The 24,269-nt window shown below is 45.6% G+C and overlaps 1 protein-coding gene across 3 annotated transcripts; it reads right to left on the minus strand.

Annotated features, from left to right (window-relative positions):
* Positions 1 to 22,354: 22,354 nt before the first annotated feature.
* Positions 22,355 to 23,987, minus strand: LOC145120924 (eukaryotic translation initiation factor 3 subunit I-like). Of its 3 annotated transcripts, none has more exons than XR_013714420.1 (4): positions 23,796 to 23,987; positions 23,056 to 23,106; positions 22,754 to 22,833; positions 22,355 to 22,566 (listed from the first exon to the last, which is right to left on the minus strand). XR_013714420.1 is itself a non-coding variant. In XM_079056714.1 (4 exons), exons 1-4 carry the CDS (start codon positions 23,840 to 23,842, stop codon positions 22,488 to 22,490), a joined length of 249 nt encoding a protein of 82 aa, XP_078912840.1. In that variant the 5' UTR covers positions 23,843 to 23,987; the 3' UTR covers positions 22,355 to 22,487. The 3 variants fall into 3 exon arrangements, 1 of the variants encoding a protein (XP_078912840.1); XM_079056714.1 differs by having other exon boundaries at positions 23,056 to 23,098; XR_013714419.1 differs by having other exon boundaries at positions 22,754 to 23,106.
* Positions 23,988 to 24,269: the final 282 nt, after the last annotated feature.

Below are 24,269 nucleotides of genomic sequence, written 5' to 3' on the forward strand. Positions count from 1 at the left end.
CTTCTTAGTCCCTGCAAATCAGAACAGATATGAATACCACAACTGGTATCAAGGACCCAAGAGTTAGAATGGGGTGAGTTATTAGATAAGATAGTGTAAATACTTGCATGGTTGGGTTTAACTTTCCCATCCTTCACATCTTGCTGGTACTTTGGGCAGTTCCGCTTCCAATGTGACTTTTCATGGCAATAGAAGCATTCAGCCTCTTTAGGGTCAGAAGAAGGAGTGACAAAACCTTTCTTGGTTCCACTTGAAGAAGAGACATCAAGGGTCCTAGCCTTGGTACCCTTCGAAGAGCTCTTCCTCTTCTTCCCTCTACCTTTCCCGATTGCCAAAACCGGGGCGGAGTTTGGAGTAGGAGTGTTAACAACCGACTTACCCTTAAGACCTGTTTCTGCGGTCTTGAGGAGTCCCTAAAGTTTGCTGAGTGTGACCTCTTCCTTATTCATGTGATATGTCATGCGGAATTGATCATAGCACGATGGTAAGGAGTGCAAAATGATATCTATTGCAAGCTCCTCAGGGAAGTTCACATTAAGCTTCAGCAACCGATCCACATACCTTTGCATTTTCTGCATGTGGCTCGTGACGGATTCCCCGTCCTTCATCATGGTTGTTATGATAGAGCATATGATTTCATACCTCTCTTGTCGTGCACTTTGATGGTATCTTTCCATCAGATCTTGGTGCATTTCAAAAGGGTAGAAGTCCTCATAGGACTTTTGGAGTTCCGCTGTCATGGTGGCCAACATGATGCATGCCACTTTTGTAGCATCCCTTTCATGTGCCCGGAAGTCAGCGATCTCCTGGGGAGTTGCAGTGGTCTCATCAATCTCCTTAAGCTCCTTGTCAAGGACATATTCTTTGTCCTCGTAGCGGGTAATCATCCTGATGTTTCTGATCCATTCATTGAAGTTGGATCCATCAAAAGTGACTTTCCCACACAAGTTCATAAGGGTAAAGGAGCCATTAGGATTAGAGCCAGAAGCAGCATTGTTTGAAGACATCTGAAAGAAGAGAACAAGATTAGTTTAGATATTAAGAGAGTCCTTAATAAAACACCCAAATGTAATATTAAGGCTAGGATCCAATCACAATATATTACAACTTAGAAGAGGTATGCCGTAATCCAAGCTATAACATATTTGAAAGGTAGGTGAATGACAATTCACCAATTTCCACCATGAAAAACGAAATATAAATATTAGGTTTTTAATTGGTTCTTAGAAATTCCTAGATTCTTTTGAGATTCAATGAACTTTTCAAAGGCATGTTTCAATCTCGAGTGTGCCCTCCAAGTTTTGTGACTGGGATACCGAGGATCACAAAACGAGGTGTGAAGTAACCATGCAAATCACTTGGTACCCTCAAGGTTTATCACTCAATCGATGTGCCGGTAAACCACACACGCTCTACCGATGCTATGGTAAACCTTAAGTCACCCTTTACCTACCTTGTTAAGTCCAAGTTAGTGTGCCGGTTAACCACACACGCTCCACCAACGACTTAAACAAAGTGTAAAGTGTAATTTCATGGATTAGCACCTTATTCACATTTTCCTAAAGTAACTAAGATTGGGAATTTAATAAAAGCATTTAGTTACTTTATAATATTCATCATACTTTTAATGAGAATTTATAAGTCCTTGTCTTACCCGTTCGGCTAACGACCCTCCACCGATCAAGGAAGCGGTGGGTGAGAGTGGACACCCATTAAGTTGCCATTTTATAGGCAACAACCTTATACCCCCCTTATAGACCGGCTTCGTGAATGAGGCGTACTAGCGGTAAGACAACTTGACGTTATACATATATATATTAGTAACTTATAATATTATAAAGTATAAGGGTTGAATTTTAACTTTTAAAATTCTAAGGGTTGGAACTAAAGTTTTAATCAAGACTTTACATGTTCCAAAACTTGAGGGCAGATTTTGTAAACTTCCAAAACTTTTCATTTCTTATAACTTATGAATTAATTGAGTAATAAAAATGAAGACTCTTCATTTTTATAACTCTTGTGTTCTTTTAATGGATTTAATAAAAGTGAGACTTTTGGTTTTCCATAACTTGAGGACAAGTTATGGACTCCATTAAAACACATTATGATCATGAATTAAACTACCATGAAGGTTACAAACAATTCCTATGATCATCTAATCTTCATAAGTTCAAGAACATGAATATGAACACTTTCAAGAATCAAAAATTACACTTAAAAAAACTTGTAATTTTAATAATTGCCATTGTAAATGGATTAGCATAAACATTACACCATCTAAAACAAGCTTTAAAACATCAAAACAGTTTAGGGTAATGTTTCTAGTCCATTTCCAGCAACAAATGTGCAAACTTTCATACGAGCAGAAAACAGAAAAACGATTTTTTTTCAAGCTGTTTGCACACAAAAAAAAACAAACGAACCTGTCTCTGATATCACTGATGGGTTTTGAGCATTCTAACACTTCCTAAGTGTACATGCAACCCTAATAACCTTGGATCTATGTTTGTCTTGTTGTTGCTTATGATCCTTGAAACCTTGTGAGCCTAGCACCCCAAGTGTGATGCCTCAAATGCTTCACACAACACCAAATGCTTTTGGAATGACTTTAGAGAGAATACACACTTCTAAAATCGGCCTAGCCCTCTTGTTTCTTATGTGTCGCCGATTTTGGTGGAGAATGGGTTTCTTATATAGTGTTGACACATCTAGGGTTACACCATGTAAACCCTAATGTGTCATGACTCTTCATTTCCATGACCCATGGGTTTGTAACTCCCATGGAGCATCCATGGAGCATCCTATGGGTGGAACCCAACTTGATAATCCATGGAGCCTCTTAGCCCACTATATAAGATATTGAAGATTTACATAATCTACCCATATATTTAATTAGTTATCTTTTGATCACTTAATTATGTAACATCCCAAAATACGAGCCAAAAAAATTTCATTTTTGAAACATATACTTAGCAAACATTAGACATAAAACATTCACTGATCATATCATTTCATAAAAATGTCGCGTGTCCGGAAACCATTTTATAAAAACATAATAATGTCAGAGTACAAATCCCAGAATAACTCATGATGCGGAAATCAATGTGTGTGTATGATGTGCCGCTACCGCGCCAGCTCTTTCCCCTTCGACGAAGAGGTACCTGAAAACAAAACTATAAACTGTAAGCACAAAGCTTAGTGAGTCCCCCCGCCCATCATACCACCTACCATACAGTTACATAACATACATATATTGTCCGGCATATCTGGGTGCCCGACCTACCCCTTCGGTCCTCCCGACCGGATACTGTCTAGCATATCTGGGAGCTGGCCTCCCCTTCGGTCCTCTCGACCGGGTTCTGACTAGCATATCTGGGTGCTGGTCTCCCCTTCGGTCCTCTCGACCGGGTACTGTCTAGCATATCTGGGAGCTGGCCTCCCCTTCGGTCCTCTCGACCGGGTACTGACTAGCATATCTGGGTGCTGGTCTCCCCTTCGGTCCTCTCGACCGGGTACTGGGGACTATTTCACCCCCTTACTACTACCACATAACACATTTATCACATAATCTATGTAGCATGGCTGCGCACGACCGCCCCTTCGACCCTATTGGCCGGTAATCTGGGGACTATCTCCCCCTACAGTCACTAGTACATAGCATCATGTCATTTTAGCACATAAACATATCACAGGTAGTAACAACCCTAGATGAATATCACAGAGACAATCATCTATCATGCAACTCCTACTGGTGGGCCGGCATTGTGGCCGTAGACCCACCGCTACTGGAAGGTAACTCACCTCAAAGTGGCTGCTAATCTGTGTGGGAACTGACTGACTTCTGCTGCTGCTGCTCCGGAAATCCTCCGGCTATAATTCCCACAAAACACTCAGTCAAATACTGCTAACCGCCCTCAGGGTAAAATGACCATTTACCCCTAACTAAACCAAGAGTCAAAATCAAAGTCAACTTCCAGTTGACCCGACTCGCCGAGTTGGCTTGCCAACTCGCCGAGTCCCTATCCACTCGATTGACCATAATCTCGTCTCTACTCATCGAGTTAGGCATTGACTCGACGAGTTTCCTTCTAAACCGATGACTACTAGTCCTTCATCCTACTCGCCGAGTTGTATGAACAACTCGTCGAGTTCATCTTCAACCGAAGAACATTCTATGCTGAGACTCGCCGAGTCGTATGAACAACTCGCCGAGTCTGTTCTTGAGGCTCGCCGAGTCAGGGCATTGACTCGCCGAGTTCCTCCATGAGTGAGCCTGGCTTCCGACTCACTGAGTCACCCCCCCCCCCCCCATGACTCACGACTCCACTCAGCAACACGAAAAGGGGAAAACTCGAGGACTCGCGACTCGAATCGCCGAGTCCGATGAACGACTCGCCGAGTCGGCCACATGCCACTAATATATACTCGATTTTGCTTGGATCCAGCTCATTCCATACGTAGATCTAGGTTCCTAGGGCTTGATTAACACGTAAAGTTTCCAACTTTACGTGTAAATAAACACCAATGAAGGTTTTAGGGCTCAAAATGCACTAAAAGAGTATATCTAGGGCTTTCATGCAATATGGCTTCATAAAGGCAGTGGATCCGAGCTCCTAGAGCTCAATCATGCCTAGATCTAAAGGTTGATCGGCTTATCACAGACCCTAGTTCATACCCAAGCTTGGAAATGGCTCAAGAAGGACTTTAATGGAGCTCTAAGGGACTATAAGCATGAGAACAGAGGGAAACTGAGTTATACCTCAAGGAAATCTCTGAAATAACACCAAGATGCCTGGCCTCCTTCCTCTCCTCTTGATCTACTCTCCTTTCTCTCTCAAAGTCTTCAAGAAATCACACCAAGCACTTCAATTTCACAAGGAACGATATTAGAACGATATAGGGGGCTCTGAGGGTGAATGGGGGCGAGCTTGGGGCGCATAAGGTTGGTTTAAATAGGGTGCAAACCCTTGGAATTAGGGTTTCACCAGACAGCGGGGACTCGCCGAGTCCAGAATATGGACTCGCCGAGTCGCCAACTTAAACGTGTTCCATGTCCCGGCTCTACTCGGCGAGTCGGGCCTACAACTCGCCGAGTCCAAGGCTAAAAATGCAAAATACTTAGATAAATTTACATACCAGGAACTAGGTGCTACAAATCTCCCCCACTTATTTTAGACTTCGTCCTCGAAGTCTGCTGCTCGGTCCTGAAACAGCTCGGGGTAATGCTCCATCATTTCTTCCACCGGCTCCCAAGTCCACTCTGAACCCTTTCGGTGCTGCCATTGCACCTTCACTAATTCCACCCTCTTGTTCCTCAGATCCTTCGACTTCCGGTCGAGGATTGCGACTGGGCGCTCAATGTAATTCAGGCTGTCGTTAACATGGATATCCTCTAACGGCACCACCGCTGAATCATCCACTAGGCACTTCCGCAGCTGGGAGACATGGAAGGTGTTGTGGATCTGACTGAGCTCGGCTGGCAGATCCAGCCTATATGCCACCTTGCCCACCCGGGCCAGAACCCTGAAGGGTCCAATATACCTGGGGCCCAATTTGCCCCGTTTCCTGAATCGGATGACACCCTTCCATGGTGACACCTTCAGGAGGACCATATCCCCGACCTGGAACTCCAGGTCTGATCGGCGCTTGTCAGCATAACTTTTCTGCCGACTCTGTGCAGTCTGAAGCCTGCTCCGAACCTGCTGGATCCTCTCGGTCGTCTTGAGCACCACTTCGGTGCTCCCCATGACCCTCTGGCCTACCTCACCCCAACATATCGGGGTCCTGCACCTCCTCCCGTACAACATCTCGAAGGGAGGTCGGTCGATACTTACGTGGTAGCTGTTGTTGTACGAAAACTCAGCTAGAGGAAGATAGGTATCCCAGCTACCACCGAAGTCTAGTACGCACGCCCGCAACATATCCTCCAGAGTTTGGATGGTCCGCTCACTCTGACCATCGGTCTGCGGGTGAAAAGCGGTGCTAAAATGTAGACAAGTACCCAGCTCGTCATGGAACTTCTTCCAAAACCTAGAAGTAAACCGTACATCTCTGTCTGAAATCACGGAGACTGGCACTCCGGGCCGCGCCACCACCTCTCGGATGTAGATTTTGGCCAACTTCTCTGCCGAGATACTCTCCTGGATCGGTATGAAGTGAGCGCTCTTGGTCAACCGATCCATGATGACCCATATAGAATCCACTCCCCGTGCGGTCCTGGGAAGCTTGGTGATAAAATCCATCGTGATGTCTTCCCATTTCCACAGCGGGATATCCAACGGCTGCATCTTGCCGTGTGGCCTCTAGTGCTCGGCCTTGACCTTCCTGCAGGTCAAGCACCGCTCAACATACCATGCTACATCCCGCTTCATGCAGGGCCACCAATAGTCTAGACGAAGTTCTCTATACATCTTCGTTGCCCCGGGATGAATGGAGAATCGGGATTTGTGCGCCTCCTCCATCAGAACCTGACGCACACCCCCGTGATACGGTACCCACACCCTACGGTGTAGTGTCAATAACCCTCGACTATCATAGTCGAAGGAGGAAACCTGTCCCACAATCCGCTCGCTCTTCCGATGTTCCTCCTTCATAGCCTCCTGCTGAGCCTCCCGGATCCGCTCCAAAAGCGGAGTCACCACTGTCATCCTCAGACAGATATCCCTGATCGGTGCCGCCTTGCGGCTAAGCGCATCGGCCACCACGTTGGCCTTTCCCGGATGGTAAAGGATCTCGCAGTCGTAATCCTTTACCACGTCCAACCACCGACGCTGCCTCATGTTCAGATTCGGCTAATCCATGAGGTACCTCAAGCTCTTGTGGTCCGTGTAAATCGTACATCGAACCCCATAGAGGTAATGTCGCCATATCTTGAGGGCGAACACAACAGCCCCCAACTCCAAATCATGCGTCGGGTAGTTCGCCTCGTGAGGCTTCAGCTGCCTCGATGCGTAGGCGATGACGTGCCCTCTCTGCATCAATACTGCGCCCAAACCTGAGATGGACGCATCGCAGTACACAACAAAATCCTCCATGCCCTCTGGCAGGGCTAAGATTGGCGCCTCGCACAATCTCTACCTCAGTGTCTCGAACGCTGCCTGCTGCTCAGGCCCCCAACGAAAGACCACAGCCTTCCTCGTTAGCCTGGTCAGGGGTAATGCTATCTTGGAGAAATCCTGGATGAATCTCCGATAGTAGCCAGCTAATCCCAGGAAACTCCGAATCTCAGATGGAGACTTTGGAACCTCCCATCTCATCATGGCCTCTACCTTGGTCGGATCTACCGAAATCCCGTTCTGGTTGACAAGGTGCCCAAGAAACTGCACCTCGCGCAACCAGAAATCACACTTGGAGAATTTGGCGTACAAGTTCTCCCTCCTCAAGGTCTCTAGAACCTCTCGCAGATGCTCCTCATGCTCCTCCTGCGTCTTGGAGTAAACCAAGATATCATCAATAAACACTATCACAGACCGATCTAACATCGATCTGCACACGCGGTTCATGAGGTCCATGAACGCGGCAGGAGCATTGGTGAGCCCGAAAGGCATCACCACAAACTCATAGTGGCCATAACGCGTCCGAAACGCCGTCTTCTGCACATCCTCCTCCCTAACCCTCATCTGATGATACCCTGAACGCAAATCTATCTTGGAGAACCAAGATGCTCCCTGAAGCTGGTCAAAGAGGTCGTCAATCCTCGGGAGTGGGTAACGGTTCTTCACCGTTACCTTGTTCAGCTCCCTATAGTCTATACACATACGATGCGACCCATCCTTCTTCTTCACAAACAGAATCGGGGCTCCCCAGGGTGAACTGCTCGGTCGAATGAAACCCTTGTCTAACAACTCCTGAAGATGTGTAGACAACTCCTGCATCTCAGGAGGAGCCAACCGATACGGTGCCTTGGCTATCGGAGCCGCACCAGGGACTAGGTCGATCATGAACTCCACCTGTCGCTCCGGAGGTATCCCTGGCAACTCCTCGGGGAATACATCCGCGAATTCTCGTACTACGGGCACATCGCCCACCGTCGCCCTACCCGCCTCCCAGGTATCCAGAACATACGCGACATAACCTGCGCAACCCTGCTGAAGGTAACGCCTAGCTCTCACTGCTGAACATAAGGCCGGTCCTCGTTGTGGCCTCTCGCCCTGAATCACCAGCTCTCCCCCACTTGGGGTCCTGATCCGCACCAACTGCTGCGCGCAGTCGATCACTGCCCCATTAGGGCTGAGCCAATCCATGCCTATAATCACCTTGTTCCCACGCAATGGAATGGGAACCAAGTCTACCAAGTAGCGCTCCTCAAATAACCTCAGCACACAATCTCGGAAGACCTCAGATGCTCGCACTGATCGGTCGTCCGCAATCTCGACCTCTAGAGGGCAATCCAACATACCCGAAGACTCAGAAAACTTCTTGCTAAGCGCAAGAGAAACGAATGATCGGGTAGCGCCCGAATCAAACAGTACCTGTACTGGGATACCGTTCACATGGAACGATCCTAAACAGGGCACATATCAATAACATAAACGTCATAAAAATAAACCAGAGGGAAAGAATCATACCCGTCACCACATCGGGTGCAGCGCGTCCCTCCTCGGTAGTCAGCTGAAATGCCCTACTCCTCACCACTGGAGCCTCCGCCTTGCCCTGCCGGCCATCGGTAATCCGCAGGGTCGCTGGAGCTGGCGCCTTTACTGGCTCTGCTGCTGTCAACTGGGGGCAATTGGCCTTCTTGTGGCCCCTCTGGTTGCAGTGGAAACACAGCAACTCTGACGTCTGTAACACGGGTGCAGGGGCGGTACAATCCCTGCTGAAGTGCCCTAACTTGCCGCACTTGTAGCAGCCTGACGATCCCAACTTGCACGCTCCCTCGTGCGTCTTGCCGCATTTCCTGCAGCGGCCCCGTCCCTGTTGGCCTTTCGGCCCCGCATCTGGTCCCTTGGGCTTCTTCCCCGAAGCCCCCATAACATGCCCCTCTTCCGCCTTTCTCTTCCGAATGTGCTCCAGGTCTATCTCCCTCTCCCTTGCCCTAGCAACCATAGAATCCAGGGTAGGGCAAGCTGAAAAACTGACATGCTCCCGAATGTCAGCTCGTAGCATGTCATGATAGCGGGTCCTCCTCATATCCTCATCACCCGCGTACTGAGGCACCAGTAACGCTCTCTCCCGGAACTTGGCGGTGATCTCTGCCACAGTCTCCGTCGTATGTCTCATATCTAGGAACTCCCTGGCTAGCTGCTGAAGCTCGACAGCCGGCGCAAACTCTGCCCTGAACCTGGTCACGAAGTCCGACCAGGTCATAGCCTCGACAGCCGAGGCTCCCAATGAGTCACCAACGGATTCCCACCAATCCCTAGCTCGATCTCTCAAACATCCTGCTGCAAATCTCACCTTCGACCCCTCGGGGCAGAAGTTAGTCAACTGTGCAGACTCAATGTCTGCAATCCATCGCCTGGCAGCTATGGGGTCCTTCGCCCCGTGAAAATCCGGCGCACCACTGCCCCGGAAGTCCTTGAAGGACAGTGTGCGAGATCCTGACTGGCCAGATGCCATGTCGCTCCTGAATGCCCTGAGGCGATCCTCCATCAACTCCACTATCCCTTCCTTGATCGACCCGAAGATAATGGGAGTCGAATCAAGGATGCCTCTGGTGATCTCTGACGCGATGAACTCGCGTAGCCTCTCGTCTATTGGCTCGGAACCTGATCCCGAACCCGATCCCTCCCCTGAACTGCCAACTGCTGGCCTCGAGCGTAGTACCACCATTCTGCAATACATAACGACAACTGTCAGTGGTACTGATACATCTAAAGGGATCACGTCTACTGCAAGGTTCCTGGTCTCGCCTCAGCCTCCCTTAATTCAAGTACGGATCCTCTGCTTTCAGTAGTACGGGCCCATACTACCTTCCACATCTATCCGTACTTTCCTCAAGAACTGCCTCGACTCCACCAAGTCCCTACTACTACTGTTGATCTCATGCTAATCTCATCCTAGGCTCGCCCTAGGAAGTCGCCAACCCACTCTCCGCCCTCAGCTGCGTAAGAAGTCCCTGCTTTCTTCCCCTAACTAGCTTGCGAATACTATTACATATTACTCAGACTAGATAATTCTTCGAATGAGGGATCCTACCCTACAACGGTTGGACTCAAACAAGAGCTGCGAAATAGGGCTAGACCCAACCCTCTGAAATTATTTAGTCCTTGCAATATGTATCTTAACATATTCGTTTACTAGTTAGTGAAAGACAACTAGAACTCCTAAAAGCACATAGCAAGCAGCATTCGGACATTGAGTACACATAATCAAGTATGTACTACTCTGGCTATCATATCGACTGATCTGTACTAGCATACACTGCTAATCTCATACTATCAGGCATAACCTAAACAGGCTATCCTACTACTGTCTACTCGGTACTAGCATGCAATTCTCATAAAGCTGGAACACATAAAGCAGGCACATAAGGCATCATTCCTAGATCCTTAGTCCTATTCTAGCATGCTGTTCTACTGAAACTGAAACTGATAATCATAACATAAACTTGTATGGGTACTTTGGGGAAAACTTACTTGAGCTCGGCCGGTCGCGCACATCACACACCTCGTTTTTTTCTCGAAACTCTTTTACCCAGTCTTTAGAAAATCGTTTCTTTATAAAAATCTTTTAATCCCTCGATTTGAGTCCAGACATCCCCCGAAGGTGTGTCCGAATCCCTCAAACCAGGGCTCTGATACCAACTTGTAACATCCCAAAATACGAGCCAAAAATATTTCATTTTTGAAACATATACTTAGCAAACATTAGACATAAAACATTCACTGATCATATCATTTCATAAAAATGTCGCGTGTCCGGAAACCATTTTATAAAAACATAATAATGTCAGAGTACAAATCCCAGAATAACTCATGATGCGGAAATCAATGTGTGTGTATGATGTGCCGCTACCGCGCCAGCTCTTTCCCCTTCGACGAAGAGGTACCTGAAAACAAAACTATAAACTGTAAGCACAAAGCTTAGTGAGTTCCCCCCCCCCCCCATCATACCACCTACCATACAGTTACATAACATACATATATTGTCCGGCATATCTGGGTGCCCGACCTACCCCTTCGGTCCTCCCGACCGGATACTGTCTAGCATATCTGGGAGCTGGCCTCCCCTTCGGTCCTCTCGACCGGGTTCTGACTAGCATATCTGGGTGCTGGTCTCCCCTTCGGTCCTCTCGACCGGGTACTGTCTAGCATATCTGGGAGCTGGCCTCCCCTTCGGTCCTCTCGACCGGGTACTGACTAGCATATCTGGGTGCTGGTCTCCCCTTCGATCCTCTCGACCGGGTACTGGGGACTATTTCACCCCCTTACTACTACCACATAACACATTTATCACATAATCTATCTAGCATGGCTGGGCACGACCGCCCCTTCGACCCTATTGGCCGGTAATCTAGGGACTATCTCCCCTACAGTCACTAGTACATAGCATCATGTCATTTTAGCACATAAACATATCACAGGTAGTAACAACCCTAGATGAATATTACAGAGACAATCATCTATCATGCAACTCCTACTGGTGGGCCGGCATTGTGGCCGTAGACCCACCGCTACTGGAAGGTAACTCACCTCAAAGTGGCTGCTAATCTGCGTGGGAACTGACTGACTTCTGCTGCTGCTGCTCCGGAAATCCTCCGGCTATAATTCCCACAAAACACTCAGTCAAATACTGCTAACCGCCCTCAGGGTAAAATGACCATTTACCCCTAACTAAACCAAGAGTCAAAATCAAAGTCAACTTCCAGTTGACCCGACTCGCCGAGTTGGCTTGCCAACTCGCCGAGTCCCTATCCACTCGATTGACCATAATCTCGTCTCTACTCGTCGAGTTAGGCATTGACTCGACGAGTTTCCTTCTAAACCGATGACCACTAGTCCTTCATCCTACTCGCCGAGTTGTTTGAACAACTCGTCGAGTTCATCTTCAACCGAAGAACATTCTATGCTGAGACTCGCCGAGTCGTATGAACAACTCGCCGAGTCTGTTCTTGAGGCTCGCCGAGTCAGGGCATTGACTCGCCGAGTTCCTCCATGAGTGAGTCTGGCTTCCGACTCACTGAGTCACCCCCCCCCCCATGACTCACGACTCCACTCAGCAACACGAAAAGGGGAAAACTCGAGGACTCGCGACTCGAATCGCCGAGTCCGATGAACGACTCGCCGAGTCGGCCACATGCCACTAATATATACTCGATTTTGCTTGGATCCAGCTCATTCCATACGTAGATCTAGGTTCCTAGGGCTTGATTAACACGTAAAGTTTCCAACTTTACGTGTAAATAAACACCAATGAAGGTTTTAGGGCTCAAAATGCACTAAAAGAGTAGATCTAGGGCTTTCATGCAATATGGCTTCATAAAGGCAGTGGATCCGAGCTCCTAGAGCTCAATCATGCCTAGATCTAAAGGTTGATCGGCTTATCATAGACCCTAGTTCATACCCAAGCTTGGAAATGTCTCAAGAAGGACTTTAATGGAGCTCTAAGGGACTATAAGCATGAGAACAGAGGGAAACTGAGTTATACCTCAAGGAAATCTCTGAAATAACACCAAGATGCCTGGCCTCCTTCCTCTCCTCTTGATCTACTCTCCTTTCTCTCTCAAAGTCTTCAAGAAATCACACCAAGCACTTCAATTTCACAAGGAACGATGTTAGAACGATATAGGGGGCTCTGAGGGTGAATGGGGGCGAGCTTGGGGCGCATAAGGTTGGTTTAAATAGGGTGCAAACCCTTGGAATTAGGGTTTCACCAGACAGCGGGGACTCGCCGAGTCCAGAATATGGACTCGCCGAGTCGCCAACTTAAACGTGTTCCATGTCCCGGCTCTACTCGGCGATTCGGGCCTACAACTCGCCGAGTCCAAGGCTAAAAATGCAAAATACTTAGATAAATTTACATACCAGGAACCAGGTGCTACAAATTAATTCTAACTTAATTCTTGATCAAACTAATTAAATAATATTATTAATATATTAGAACTTATAATATATTAATAAACCATAAGTGTTATTTCTCTCATTTTAGTTTATCTAATTTCATGGTGTCATGCAACCCAAATGGACCATGCCGGGTCGGGTCAAGTACATACCAGAAATAGTTATGGACTTAGACACCTTATCCAACAGTTATTTGACTCGGGTGCGAGTCGATCTTTTGTATCATTAGCCTTTAGTCAACACATCAGTATCCGTCGAGAGGCGTTGAGTCGACCTCTGCGAGTTTCCATAGCTGACGAGAGAGCGGTGTATGCCACTGATGTGATTCGAGGATGTGTACTCGAGATCTTCGGCGTTGAGTTTCCGATTGATTTGGTCCCGATTGCGATGGGAGATGTCTGTGTCATCGTGGGCATGGACTGGTTGAGCAGATTTGGAGCGGTTATCGACTGCGAGCGACAGCTGGTGACCATACGAGACCCTGGTGGGGGAGTTCTTACGGTGTACGGCGAGGGTACCCGTTCTGGGTCAGCGTTTTGTTCGGCCGCTAGAGCGAGGCAGAGCCTACAGCAGGGCTGTAGTGGGTTTGTGGCTTATGTGATGAATACGAGGTTTGATGCGGAAAGGCCGAGATCGGTCGATGAGGTTCCGATAGTGCGTGAGTTCCCGGATGTTTTCCCCGAGGAGTTGTCGGGTGTGCCTCCCGAGAGGCAAGTAGAGTTCCGTATCGATTTGGTTCCGGGGGCAGCGCCTATCGCCAAGGCGCCCTATCTCCTTGCGCCACCAGAGATGCAGGAGTTATCCTCACAGCTTCAGGAGCCGTTGGGGAAGGGTTTTATTCGGCCGAGTAGCTCGCCATGGGGAGCGCCGATCCTTTTTGTAAAGAAAAAGGATGGTTCACACCGGATGTGTATCGATTACCGGGAGTTGAACAAGTTAACGGTCAAGAACCGTTACCCTTACCGAGGATCGATGATTTGTTCGATCAGTTGCAGGGAGCGTCTTGGTTCTCCAAGATCGATCTGAGGTCTGGATATCATCAGATGAGAGTGCGTGATGAGGATATCCAGAAGACGGTGTTCAGGACTCGTTATGGGCATTACGAGTTCGTGGTGATGCCTTTCGGGCTCACCAATGCACCGGCGGCGTTCATGGATCTCATGAACAGGGTGTGCAGACCGATGTTGGATCGTTCGGTGATAGTGTTCATTGATGATATATTGGTGTATTCGAGATCCAGGGAGCAGCATAAGGAGCATTTGAGAGAGATCCTTGGAGTTCTGAGATCGGAGAGGCTTTACGCCAAATTCTCCAAGTGTGATTTCTGGTTACGAGAGGTCCAGTTCCTGGGACATCTCATTAACTAGAATGGGATATTGGTCGATCCGGCCAAGATTGTGGCGGTGATGAGTTGGGAGGTGCCGATATACCCCACCGAGATCAGCAGTTTTCTGGGGTTGGCCAGCTATTATAGGAGATTTATTAAAGATTTCTCCAAGATTGTTGTTCCTCTCACCAGGTTGACCCGGAAGGGCGTGGCTTTTAGTTGGGGCCCAGAGCAGCAGGCCTCCTTTGAGACACTTCGCCAGAGATTATGCGAAGCCCCGGTGTTAGCCCTTCCGGAGGGGATGGAGGATTTTGTAGTGTATTGTGACGCGTCGATATCGGGATTGGGTGTGGTGCTGATGCAGAGAGGGCATATGATAGCATACGCATCGAGGCAGCTGAAGCCTCATGAGGCGAGGTATCCTACTCACGATTTGGAGTTGGGGGCTGTGGTATTCGCCCTCAAGATCTGGCGTCACTATCTGTATGGGGTCCGGTGTACCATATACACGGATCATAAGAGCTTAAAGTATTTGATAGATCAGCCCAACCTGAATATGCGCCAGAGGAGATGGTTGGATGTGGTAAAGGATTATGAGTGTGAGATCCCATACCACCCGGGCAAGGCTAACGTTGTAGCCGATGCCCTGAGTCGTAGGGCGGAGAGTGCCCCGATACGTGATGTTTGTTTGAGGTTGACGGTGATGACTCCGGTGTTAGACACCATTCGGGAGGCTCAGGTTGAGGCCATGAGGCCGGAGAACCGCAAGAGAGAGCGGGTGATCGGGCAAGTGTCTGAGTTCGTTGCCGATAGCCGAGGGCTTATGACCTTTCAGGGTCGAATTTGTGTGCCATTTGAGGGCGGGGCACGTACCATTCTGATGGAGGAGGCGCACAGATCGAGGTTCTCAATCCATCCCGGGGCCACCAAGATGTATTTGGACCTGAAGAGAGACTATTGGTGGCCCTGTATGAAGAGGGATGTTGTGTGGTTCGTGGAGAGGTGCTTGACATGTCGCAGGGTTAAGGCCGAGCACCAGCGTCCGCATGGCAAGTTCCAGCCACTTGAGGTTCCCCAGTGGAAGTGGGAACAGATTTCCATGGATTTTATCACCAAATTGCCGAGGATTGCGAGGGGTGTCGATGCAATTTGGGTGATCGTTGACCGGCTGACGAAGAGCACTCATTTCCTTGCCATCAGTGAGAGCTCTTCCGCAGAGAGGCTGGCAGAATTGTATGTGAGAGAGGTGGTATCGCAGCATGGAGTACCGATCTCGATTGTGTCAGATTGAGATGTGCGATTCACTTCCAGGTTCTGGAATAAATTCCATGAGGAGTTGGGTACGAGGCTGCATTTCAGTACCGCATACCACCCACAGACGGACGGACAGAGTGAACGGACGATTCAGACGCTCGAGGACATGCTTCGAGCATGTGTATTGGACTTTGGAGGAAGTTGGGACACGTATTTGTCGTTGGCTGAGTTTTCTTATAACAACAGCCACCATTCGAGTATCGGTATGCCTCCCTTTGAGTTGTTGTATGGGAGGAGGTGTCGGACTCCTATCTGCTGGGGAGAGGTCGGGCAACGAGTGTTGGGTAGCACTGATTTAGTGCTTCAGACGACAGAGCAGATACAACAGATCAGGCAGAGGTTGTTGACAGCTAAGAGTCGCCAGAAGAGTTATGCGGATAGGCGACGATCCGAGCTGGAGTTTCAGGTGGGAGATTTCGTACTCCTGAAGGTATCTCCTTGGAAAGGAGTGATCCGATTCAGGAAGAGGGGCAAGCTGGGGCCCCGGTACATTGGTATGTTCAGGGTGACCGCCAGGGTGGGCAGGGTAGCATATCGGTTGGAGCTACCTGCGGAGTTGGGTCAGATTCACGATACCTTCCACGTGTCTCAGCTGAGGAAGTGTATAGCCGACGAGTCGGCGGTGGTGTCGTTGGAGGATATTCAGGTGAATGCGAGCCTGAATTATGTTGAGAGGCCAGATGCGATTATGGATCGAAAGATCAAGGTTCTGAGGAACAAGGAGGTGCCCCTGGTTCAAGTCCAGTGGCAACATCGGAGAGGGTCCGAGCTGACTTGGGAGCCGGAATTGGAGATGCGGGAGTAGCATCCAGAGTTGTTTGCAGGGCAAGACTTCGAGGGCGAAGTCTGATTCTAGTGAGGGAGAATTGTGACATCCGGATTTCCAGGTATTATGTTTTGATCATTTATTTTGAGTTAAAGAGAGGGACTCGACGAGTTGACGCTTAGACTCGTCGAGTAGGATCGCGATTGCTGACTGGATTAATGAATGGACTCGACGAGTCGGAAAGGGTGGACTCGACAAGTCCGCGTTGTGGGCTGAAACCCTAAATCCCCGGGCCTGCACCCTATTTAAAGGACCTTATGGCCCTTATTTGCGTCTACCTTCGTCTTTGAGAGTACCAGAGCATCTGTGAGTCTTGTGAGTGAGAAAGGAGGCCATTGTTCACCATTTCTTGTGTGTTTTAGCAAGAAGGAAGGAGGAAGGACAAGCTAGGCGGGTTGGGGAGCTTGGATCTACTTCCATTTGATCAGAGGAAGCTGTTGGAGGTATCAATCTGTGCTTATTCTCGTATTTATGATGATTTAGTTGAATCTAGGGTTTCTTTATGCATTATTTAGCTTGAATCTGGAGTGTGTGAGGTCCCAAGGTGAAATGATTCTTAGATCTGGACCTTAAGAGGTCCAGAGAGCCCCTATCACTCTGCTTTATGCCATTCCTTTGAAGTTATGAGCCTAGGTGGCCATTTTAGTAGTTATTTCACCAAAAGAAGCCTTGGGTGCGTTGCATGTGAGTCAAGATTCGACCTTTACGTGGGTATTAGTCGTGGGGAAGTCAGATCTATAGTTTAGAGAAGCAGATCTGGCCTCAGAAAGTCATTTGAGTGTTGTCATGGGAGCAACTCGCCGAGTTCATAAGTGGACTCGACGAGTCGAGTCAGGGTTGCCCCGCGATTCGTTGCAGAGAAACCCGGCGAGTGGAGGAGGGACTCGACGTGCCAAGTGAGGCTTAGAAGGATTCAGAGGACCCGCGTGGACTCGCCGAGTCGCCCGGATGCACTCGACGAGTCTGGTCAAAGTTTGACCGTTGACTAGAGTTGACTTCGTTGACTTTTAGGGTTGAGTCAATGTTTGGACTTGTGAGCCATTGGAGGGGTAGAATGGTCTTTAACCCTTCTTAGAGAACTTAGAGAGGGATTAGCCTAGTCTTTGAAAATCGTATTAATTAGAGTAATTATTTTATGTGATTAGGCGAAGGCTAGATCAGTATTTCCGAGTTCGAGGTTTACCGAGCTATCCAAGGTGAGTCTTCTCACTATAGTTTACCTTGAGTGGTAAGTAGAGTTATGTGACAGAGTATCTTGTATGCTATGTATGTGATGTGTTGCGCTGCATTATTTCTATGTGATTTATGCTGTGTGTATTCCAGAGTTTACAGAGTTAGGACCGGAAGGTCCACAGAGTTAGGACCAGAGGGTCCACAGAGTTAGGGCCAGTGGGCCCACAGAGTTATAGCTTCGACTGGCTAATATGTGTTATATGTGGTATTTTGGGGAACTCACTAAGCATTTATGCTTACAGTGTTTTGTGTTATGTGTTTCAGGTACCAGTGAGGATCACGGGAAGGCGTCGGCATGATCAGTACACACTTGTGGAGTTTTTATGTATTGTGATCTTGGGATGAATTTTATGGATTTGATATGTGATACAGGGAGATTGATAATATTTATGAATGAAATTTTATTTTTAAAAGTAAAAATTGTTTTGGAATTTACGATGTTACACTTTTCATGGTCCATTAGGAACCATAAAGTACACTTTTAATGTGTTAGCACAAGTCTCAAATAAAAGAAAGGGGTGTGATGCATGCAATCGTCCGAGCTCAAGTAAGTGATTCCCAGAATACCCATACATGTTTCTTATGTTATATGTTCTGAGAACTGTATGCTAGATTAGGGCTTAGGATATGCTCAGGATTTCATGCTAGGAGAGATGCCTTTATATACCTGATTGTTTGAGCGTTTAGAATTGCATGCTAGTATGGATTTCAGATGATTTTATGGATTAGCCTGATATGTGATGCCTTGTAGCCTAAGAGGAATTGGATGTTTTACTAGATTTGGAATCTTTCTTGGTAGGAAGTGAGGGTGAGATGTCCTTTGCTTGGTTGTGGCTTGGAGTGTTATTGCACGAATGTTGCTTGCTTTGTGCTTTGTGGGACCCTTGATGATGTGAGTTAACTATTAAGTGAATATGTTAAGTCACATGTTGCATAGGTTAAATAATCTTAGAGTGACGGATTTGACCCTACTGCGCAGCTCTTGTTTGAGTCTAACCGTTGTAGGGATGAGTCTTTTACTTGAAGGATTATCTAAGTTTTATTTCATGTGATTGTATTCATGAAGTAGTTAACTGGCATTATTGGGAGTTCTTCAGCAGCTGATGGCAGGGTGAGGTCGGGAACCTAGGAGAGCCTAGGATGTGCTGTAGTGGGTTGGCTTGCGCTGGTTAGCGATGGATATTCGTTTGAGAACGGGTGTATAAGAATGGATAGGACAGATGTGGACATGAGTAGTGACTTAGAGGATCTGAGATGATTGCTGAGGAAAGTATGGATAGGTCTGGAAGGTAGTATTGGGCCCGTACTACTGGAAGCACTGAATCCATACTCGACTCAAGGAAAATTTGGGGGATTCTAAGGAACTGGTTAAGGAATATGTCATGGTTTGGCACCATGATTCGTTGTAATGTATTTTTGCCTTTATCGGTTTATCGGGTATGGTCGTCCAGGCTGACGATGAGCCAGATGATTATTTGGGCCTTAGTGGCCATGTCTGTTGGGTTTCAATGGTGCAGACCCATGAGAGATAGTTTATTTCAAGGTCTGGAGGGCCTTGCTCAAGTAGTGACAGTTGAGTTGCGGGACTCAAGAAGGAAGCGATTGTGATGAATGGCTCGTGGATTGCAGTCGGAGGTTAAGTGATTGTTAGATGGATTGGGATGTCACTGTCATCAACAAGGGTTATGTACTTCTAGCTTTCCGAGTTCGAAGGAAAGAGAGAGTAGACATGTGATTTTCAAAGTTGGGATGTAGTCCCGACATAAGTCTAGAAGATTGTGGTTTTCTTTATCGACAGGTATGGAAGCGTAGGAATGCACAAAAGGATTTTGTAGTATGGTTTCCTTGAGATGAGATCAGGGGTCTGCTTTCTTGAATTTAGTTAGGTCAAGTGCTAGTTGATTGTTTCAGGAACCAAGGGAAGTGAATCATTAAGAGCAACTTTTGTTGTCTCTGATGTATCCTGACTAAGAGAATGATGTTTCTTATATTTATGAGTAATGCTCACGATGAATTGGTTTTTGGGGAATTAGGTGGGGTGTGTGGTAGTTCATTTGTTTCTAGATGGAGAATCGGTGTCATGAGTGGGAAAAATTATTGTTTGTGCACCTGCATGGGATTCTGATGTTAGAGGCGGTTATGATTGGGAGGTTTTCGAGGTCTCCGTCTGAGATTCGGAATAACTTTGAGTTCGTTTGGTCCTTATCTGGAAGACCAACTTATGTTGTGTTATATATTCTAAAGATTCGGGGATGGTACGCATCCGGTTGAACCGGTTTGAGATGTGGTTTGTCTGCAACGTCATTTGGTGGTAGTTCGAACCCTATGTGGGGGAGAACTGGCTATTTCAGAAGAATGAGTCTTAGGGATTTGCGGTTCGGGTATGCGGGACTTGTTTCAGGATTTGGTCAGGACGGAGGTACAGAGCAAGTTATCATCAGATGTATGTGTTCAGTAATACAAGAGTCGTCTTCGCGGCAAGAAGATTTTGTATAAGGAGCATTTCGTAGCCAGTGGTTCCTTTCATAATGTCGCTAAATAGATCAAGATGCGTTTGGGACGCTCAGGTTGAGCATCGAGTGTTGAGGGATTTTTCAACACGTTGTATAGATTGCTATCCATGATCTAGGGTGGGCAGTTATTGATCGGTAAATCAGCTTTAGAGTTTAGTATGCTTATTTTCACATGGGTTTTGTTCAGTAATGTATTGGTTTTTTTGGGTTAGTTGTCAATGCATTCTCGATCGTTGGTCATTTCGTTCATCGTCAAAAGTGGAGGTTCTTCGAAAGTTTCGAGTTATGTCAGTTGAAGTTCAATGGATGCGTCAACCTATCTTCAAGTTTCGTATGTTTTATATTTTCTTTGTTTTATGGGTATGTTTACCCTCAATTGTGGTGTGGGATTTTGGTTCATATCAGACTTAAGTTTGGCAGTTGTCCTTGGTTATTGGAAGTTCGTATGTTGGGGCAGAGTTGTTTAACTTTCCAGGTGTGACTTTGATCTGCGAAGAATCTAATTTTGGCATGTTGTGTCGGTAGGATTTGTAGTGTGGTTGATCCGACTAAAGTTTTGGCAGCATTTCTAGATCACCTTGGAATTCTTCTCGAGCTAGTTACGTATTGGTGGAATATGTTCAGTTTCAACCAAGGTGTGGGATCAGGTTCGGTCGTTTATAAGGATGTTTCTGATAACGTTTGAGGATCATTATTTCATTAGATCTACTGACACTTCACCCTTTGGGTAAGGTTGTGGGGAAGAAGGAATACAATAGATATAGAGATGGATATGTGGTTCCCTTTGGGGAGGTATATTGTGGTAGCTCATCAAATATGGTCATGAGGAGGTGTATATGAACTGAGTAAGATAGCATGAGAACACCTGGTTTGAATTCATTGGTACATTTCTTAATTGGTTTGTAGCCCTTGATGTAACGCCCTGTTTCAAATCGTTCCCATTGCAGGGTGGTGATCAAGGAGTGGGTATTAGCAGACATAGAACCGTTGAATAATTGAGTTTGGGCTCATTTGTATGTGGATAATGTATTTTTGATGATCCAGGTATTTGGTTTGTGTTTTGGAGCCCAAGGGTATCGGTAAAGGCGTTGGTTCGGGGCTTTTATGAATTTTGGATTTAAGTTCGGTTGGTTTTCAGGCTAAATAAAGTTCATAGAAGTGTAGGGCTTCTCGTTACCTTTCCGTGGATATAAAGAACGTCGAAAACGGATAAAGGACGCAAAAGTTATGACCATTTGAAGTCAGAAGGGTTTTGGGCCGAACCAGGTACGCGGGGCGTACCCGATGGGAACACATAGCGTTTAAGGAAAATGGTCGCGGGTCTAGGTAGGAACGCAGTGTGTTCACTGGGCAGGTTCAAAAGCTCGTTTCTAGGGTTTGGACCCCTTATAAGCATCATTATGGACCCAAACCTCTTCCATTATTCAGCCTCCATGCTCTCTCACCCTAAGAACGAAACCCTAGCCTCCATTTTGAGTGACACTAGTACAAAAATGGCCTACAGTCACACTTTTCGAAAAACGGTCTGTCACACTTTTTATTAAAACTGAGGCCAAAGTTCAATAAAATAATTTAGGAACTGTTTTCGGATACATTTAAATTAGTTTGTGTGGCCATTGTATAGATAATCAAAACTTTAACCACACTTAGTTATACTAAATGTGATAATTATTAGCCACAATCGATCATTGTGGCCATATGTCACTATCAGCCATGTTTACAGATAAACATTATGATACTTTATTTATAAGAGACAATAGATAAATATATAGTGACATGAGGCAATTGTATGTGTTTCTGTATCATGATGCATATTTAGACACATGAAATCCAATGTAGCTAACATGTGATACATATGGCGACATTATATATTTGTGTGTCCATAGGGTGTCGTGTACTAGTGACTTAGTAAAAGCAAGAAAACAAGTTACTTTTAGTGGTTTATGGTTAGGTGTCTTTTATTATGTGTGTCAAAATATGATGAATTGACTTTGACGATAATAAATGGAAAACATAATGTCATGACTTTGAAATAAAATCTAACTTGTCTAACAAGGTATTCTCAACATTTAAAATAAAATGTATTCAAAAATGTTTAACAAGCCTAGATGTTATATTAGTAGCACTTAAACCCAAGCACTGATAAATTGAACCAAATTTAAAAAATCTTTCACCCTACTAAAAAAAATCAAATGAGAAAGTATGTCCCATGTTTTCGCCTTACAAGATGTTTATAATAATGTAATTCTTGATGTTTTAGCGAGTGTCTCTAATCAAATTAATGAAATCTTGAAGTAGTCAGGATCAAAGTAATGCATCCTCTCGTGACTCTCTTCACCACCACTTGAGAAACTACATTATTTTAAGAGAGAATGACCACTAAGCATAAACAAATAAAAGTTAGTAAAAAGGTTATGAACATATGCCTTTTGCACAGACATAAGATCTAAAGCAAGTCTCTATGTCACCTACAAAGCTACAACCTTTGTCTCATTGACATCCTTTCAACTTTTCAATTCTCTTAGATAAAAAAATTTACCTTTTCCTATTAGGATTGAAAGCCAAAGCATTTATTGGACCACAATGCCCTTGAATGCCTCTGCGGTCTTCTTGTAGAGCCTAGGACACAAGTACTAAAGTATCTATTATGGACCATTATCATATGTACTTTTTCAAGTATTATAACAAGCACACACACTTAACACAAAACAAACCACTCCATGTCATGCTCTACTACAAAATATGTTTCTTTGTCTACCTCTCTTGTTAAGCCATTTGCTCATCAACAACAACTACAATAACAATAAAGGTAAAAAACTTAAATAAATCATAATTTGAAACCTTTCCATGAAATTCCTTGAGCTTCCATTTCATCCAACAAGGCCTGCACATCTTCAGAAAAACAAATGTAGACTTTCAGCAAATCAGACCAGATTTTAAGCATACTATTTTAGCATCAGATTTTCAGTCATATGATTTCAACATCATATTTTCAAACATATCAGATTTCAGATCAGATTTCAAGAAAATCATATCAGATTTTATGCATATAATTTCTACATCAGAGTATAGACCAAGAAATTGAAATTGATGATTCACCCACAACAAACATTTTAAGAGAGAATATTACCAGATAAGTACATATTAATTTCTTATTATTCTTGTTTCATGATTTCAAACAAACATTTTATCAAACACATAGGGTGCATGTGAAACTACATATACAAATTTTGTTCAACTCAGGTTATAGGCAAAGAAACTGAAACTGATGCTCCTAATAACAAGTTTTATCAAAATTTATACATACATCAACAATTAAAACCCAATCCAAATCTGAAATTTGTTAGGGTTCGAAAGGTTACATTCATAATGATCAATCACATACAAGAAATTGATTTGGGGGTTGTCCTTCTTCAATTCCGACAAACCCAACAATCATTGGCACCATACGTCGATTGTTCATAACAAAACAAAGAAAATTGAAGTTCAAAGTGATAAAAAAAAATAGAAACAACACCTTCACTGTTCAGATGTAGAACTCGACAACAAAACAAAACCAAAGTTCAAAGCATATTTCTTACCGTTCAGATGCAGAGGAGGGCCAAAGCATTGCTAGACGAGTCGGCATCGCGATGGTGGCAGATAGGAGTGTGCGACGTCGGGGCCTGCTCGTGCCAGCGGTGAGCGACGTCCAAGAGGACCGACATTTGGAGACGTCGAAGAGGTTAGAGGCAAGAACCGAGAGGAGTTGTTTTGTTGTCGACGGCTGGTTATTCATATGTACTTGTTGAAAGGTCAAAATTGGAAAATATGTAGTTTGAGTAGAGGGAAATCAAATTATTTTGTTTATCGGAGGAGGGAAATTTAAATAGAAAATAATTATATTAAGAGGGAAATTTAGATTAATTAAGAAAATATTTTAGGGTCAAAATTGGAAAATATGTAGATTGAGTAGAGGGAAATCAAATTATTTTGTTTATAGGAGGGAAATTTAAATAGAAAATAATTATATTAAGAGGAAATTTAGATTAATTAAGAAAATATTTTAGGGTCAA

The sequence above is a fragment of the Lactuca virosa genome, chromosome 6 (genome assembly GCF_052849685.1).
Source record: "Lactuca virosa cultivar CGN04683 chromosome 6, Lactuca_virosa_CGN04683_v6, whole genome shotgun sequence".
Lineage (NCBI taxonomy): Eukaryota > Viridiplantae > Streptophyta > Magnoliopsida > Asterales > Asteraceae > Lactuca > Lactuca virosa.

Bases quoted from the DNA above. Each gene is read 5' to 3' on its own strand.
- LOC145120924 (XM_079056714.1), bottom strand. From the start codon at position 23,842: ATGCCGACTCGTCTAGCAATGCTTTGGCCCTCCTCTGCATCTGAACG. The intron at 22,834-23,055 runs GTTTCAAATTAT...CTTGTGTCCTAG, and splicing joins TCAAGGAATTTCATGGAAAG to GCTCTACAAGAAGACCGCAG. The intron at 22,567-22,753 runs GTAAATTTTTTT...AAAATAATGTAG, and splicing joins TTCAATCCTAATAGGAAAAG to TTTCTCAAGTGGTGGTGAAG.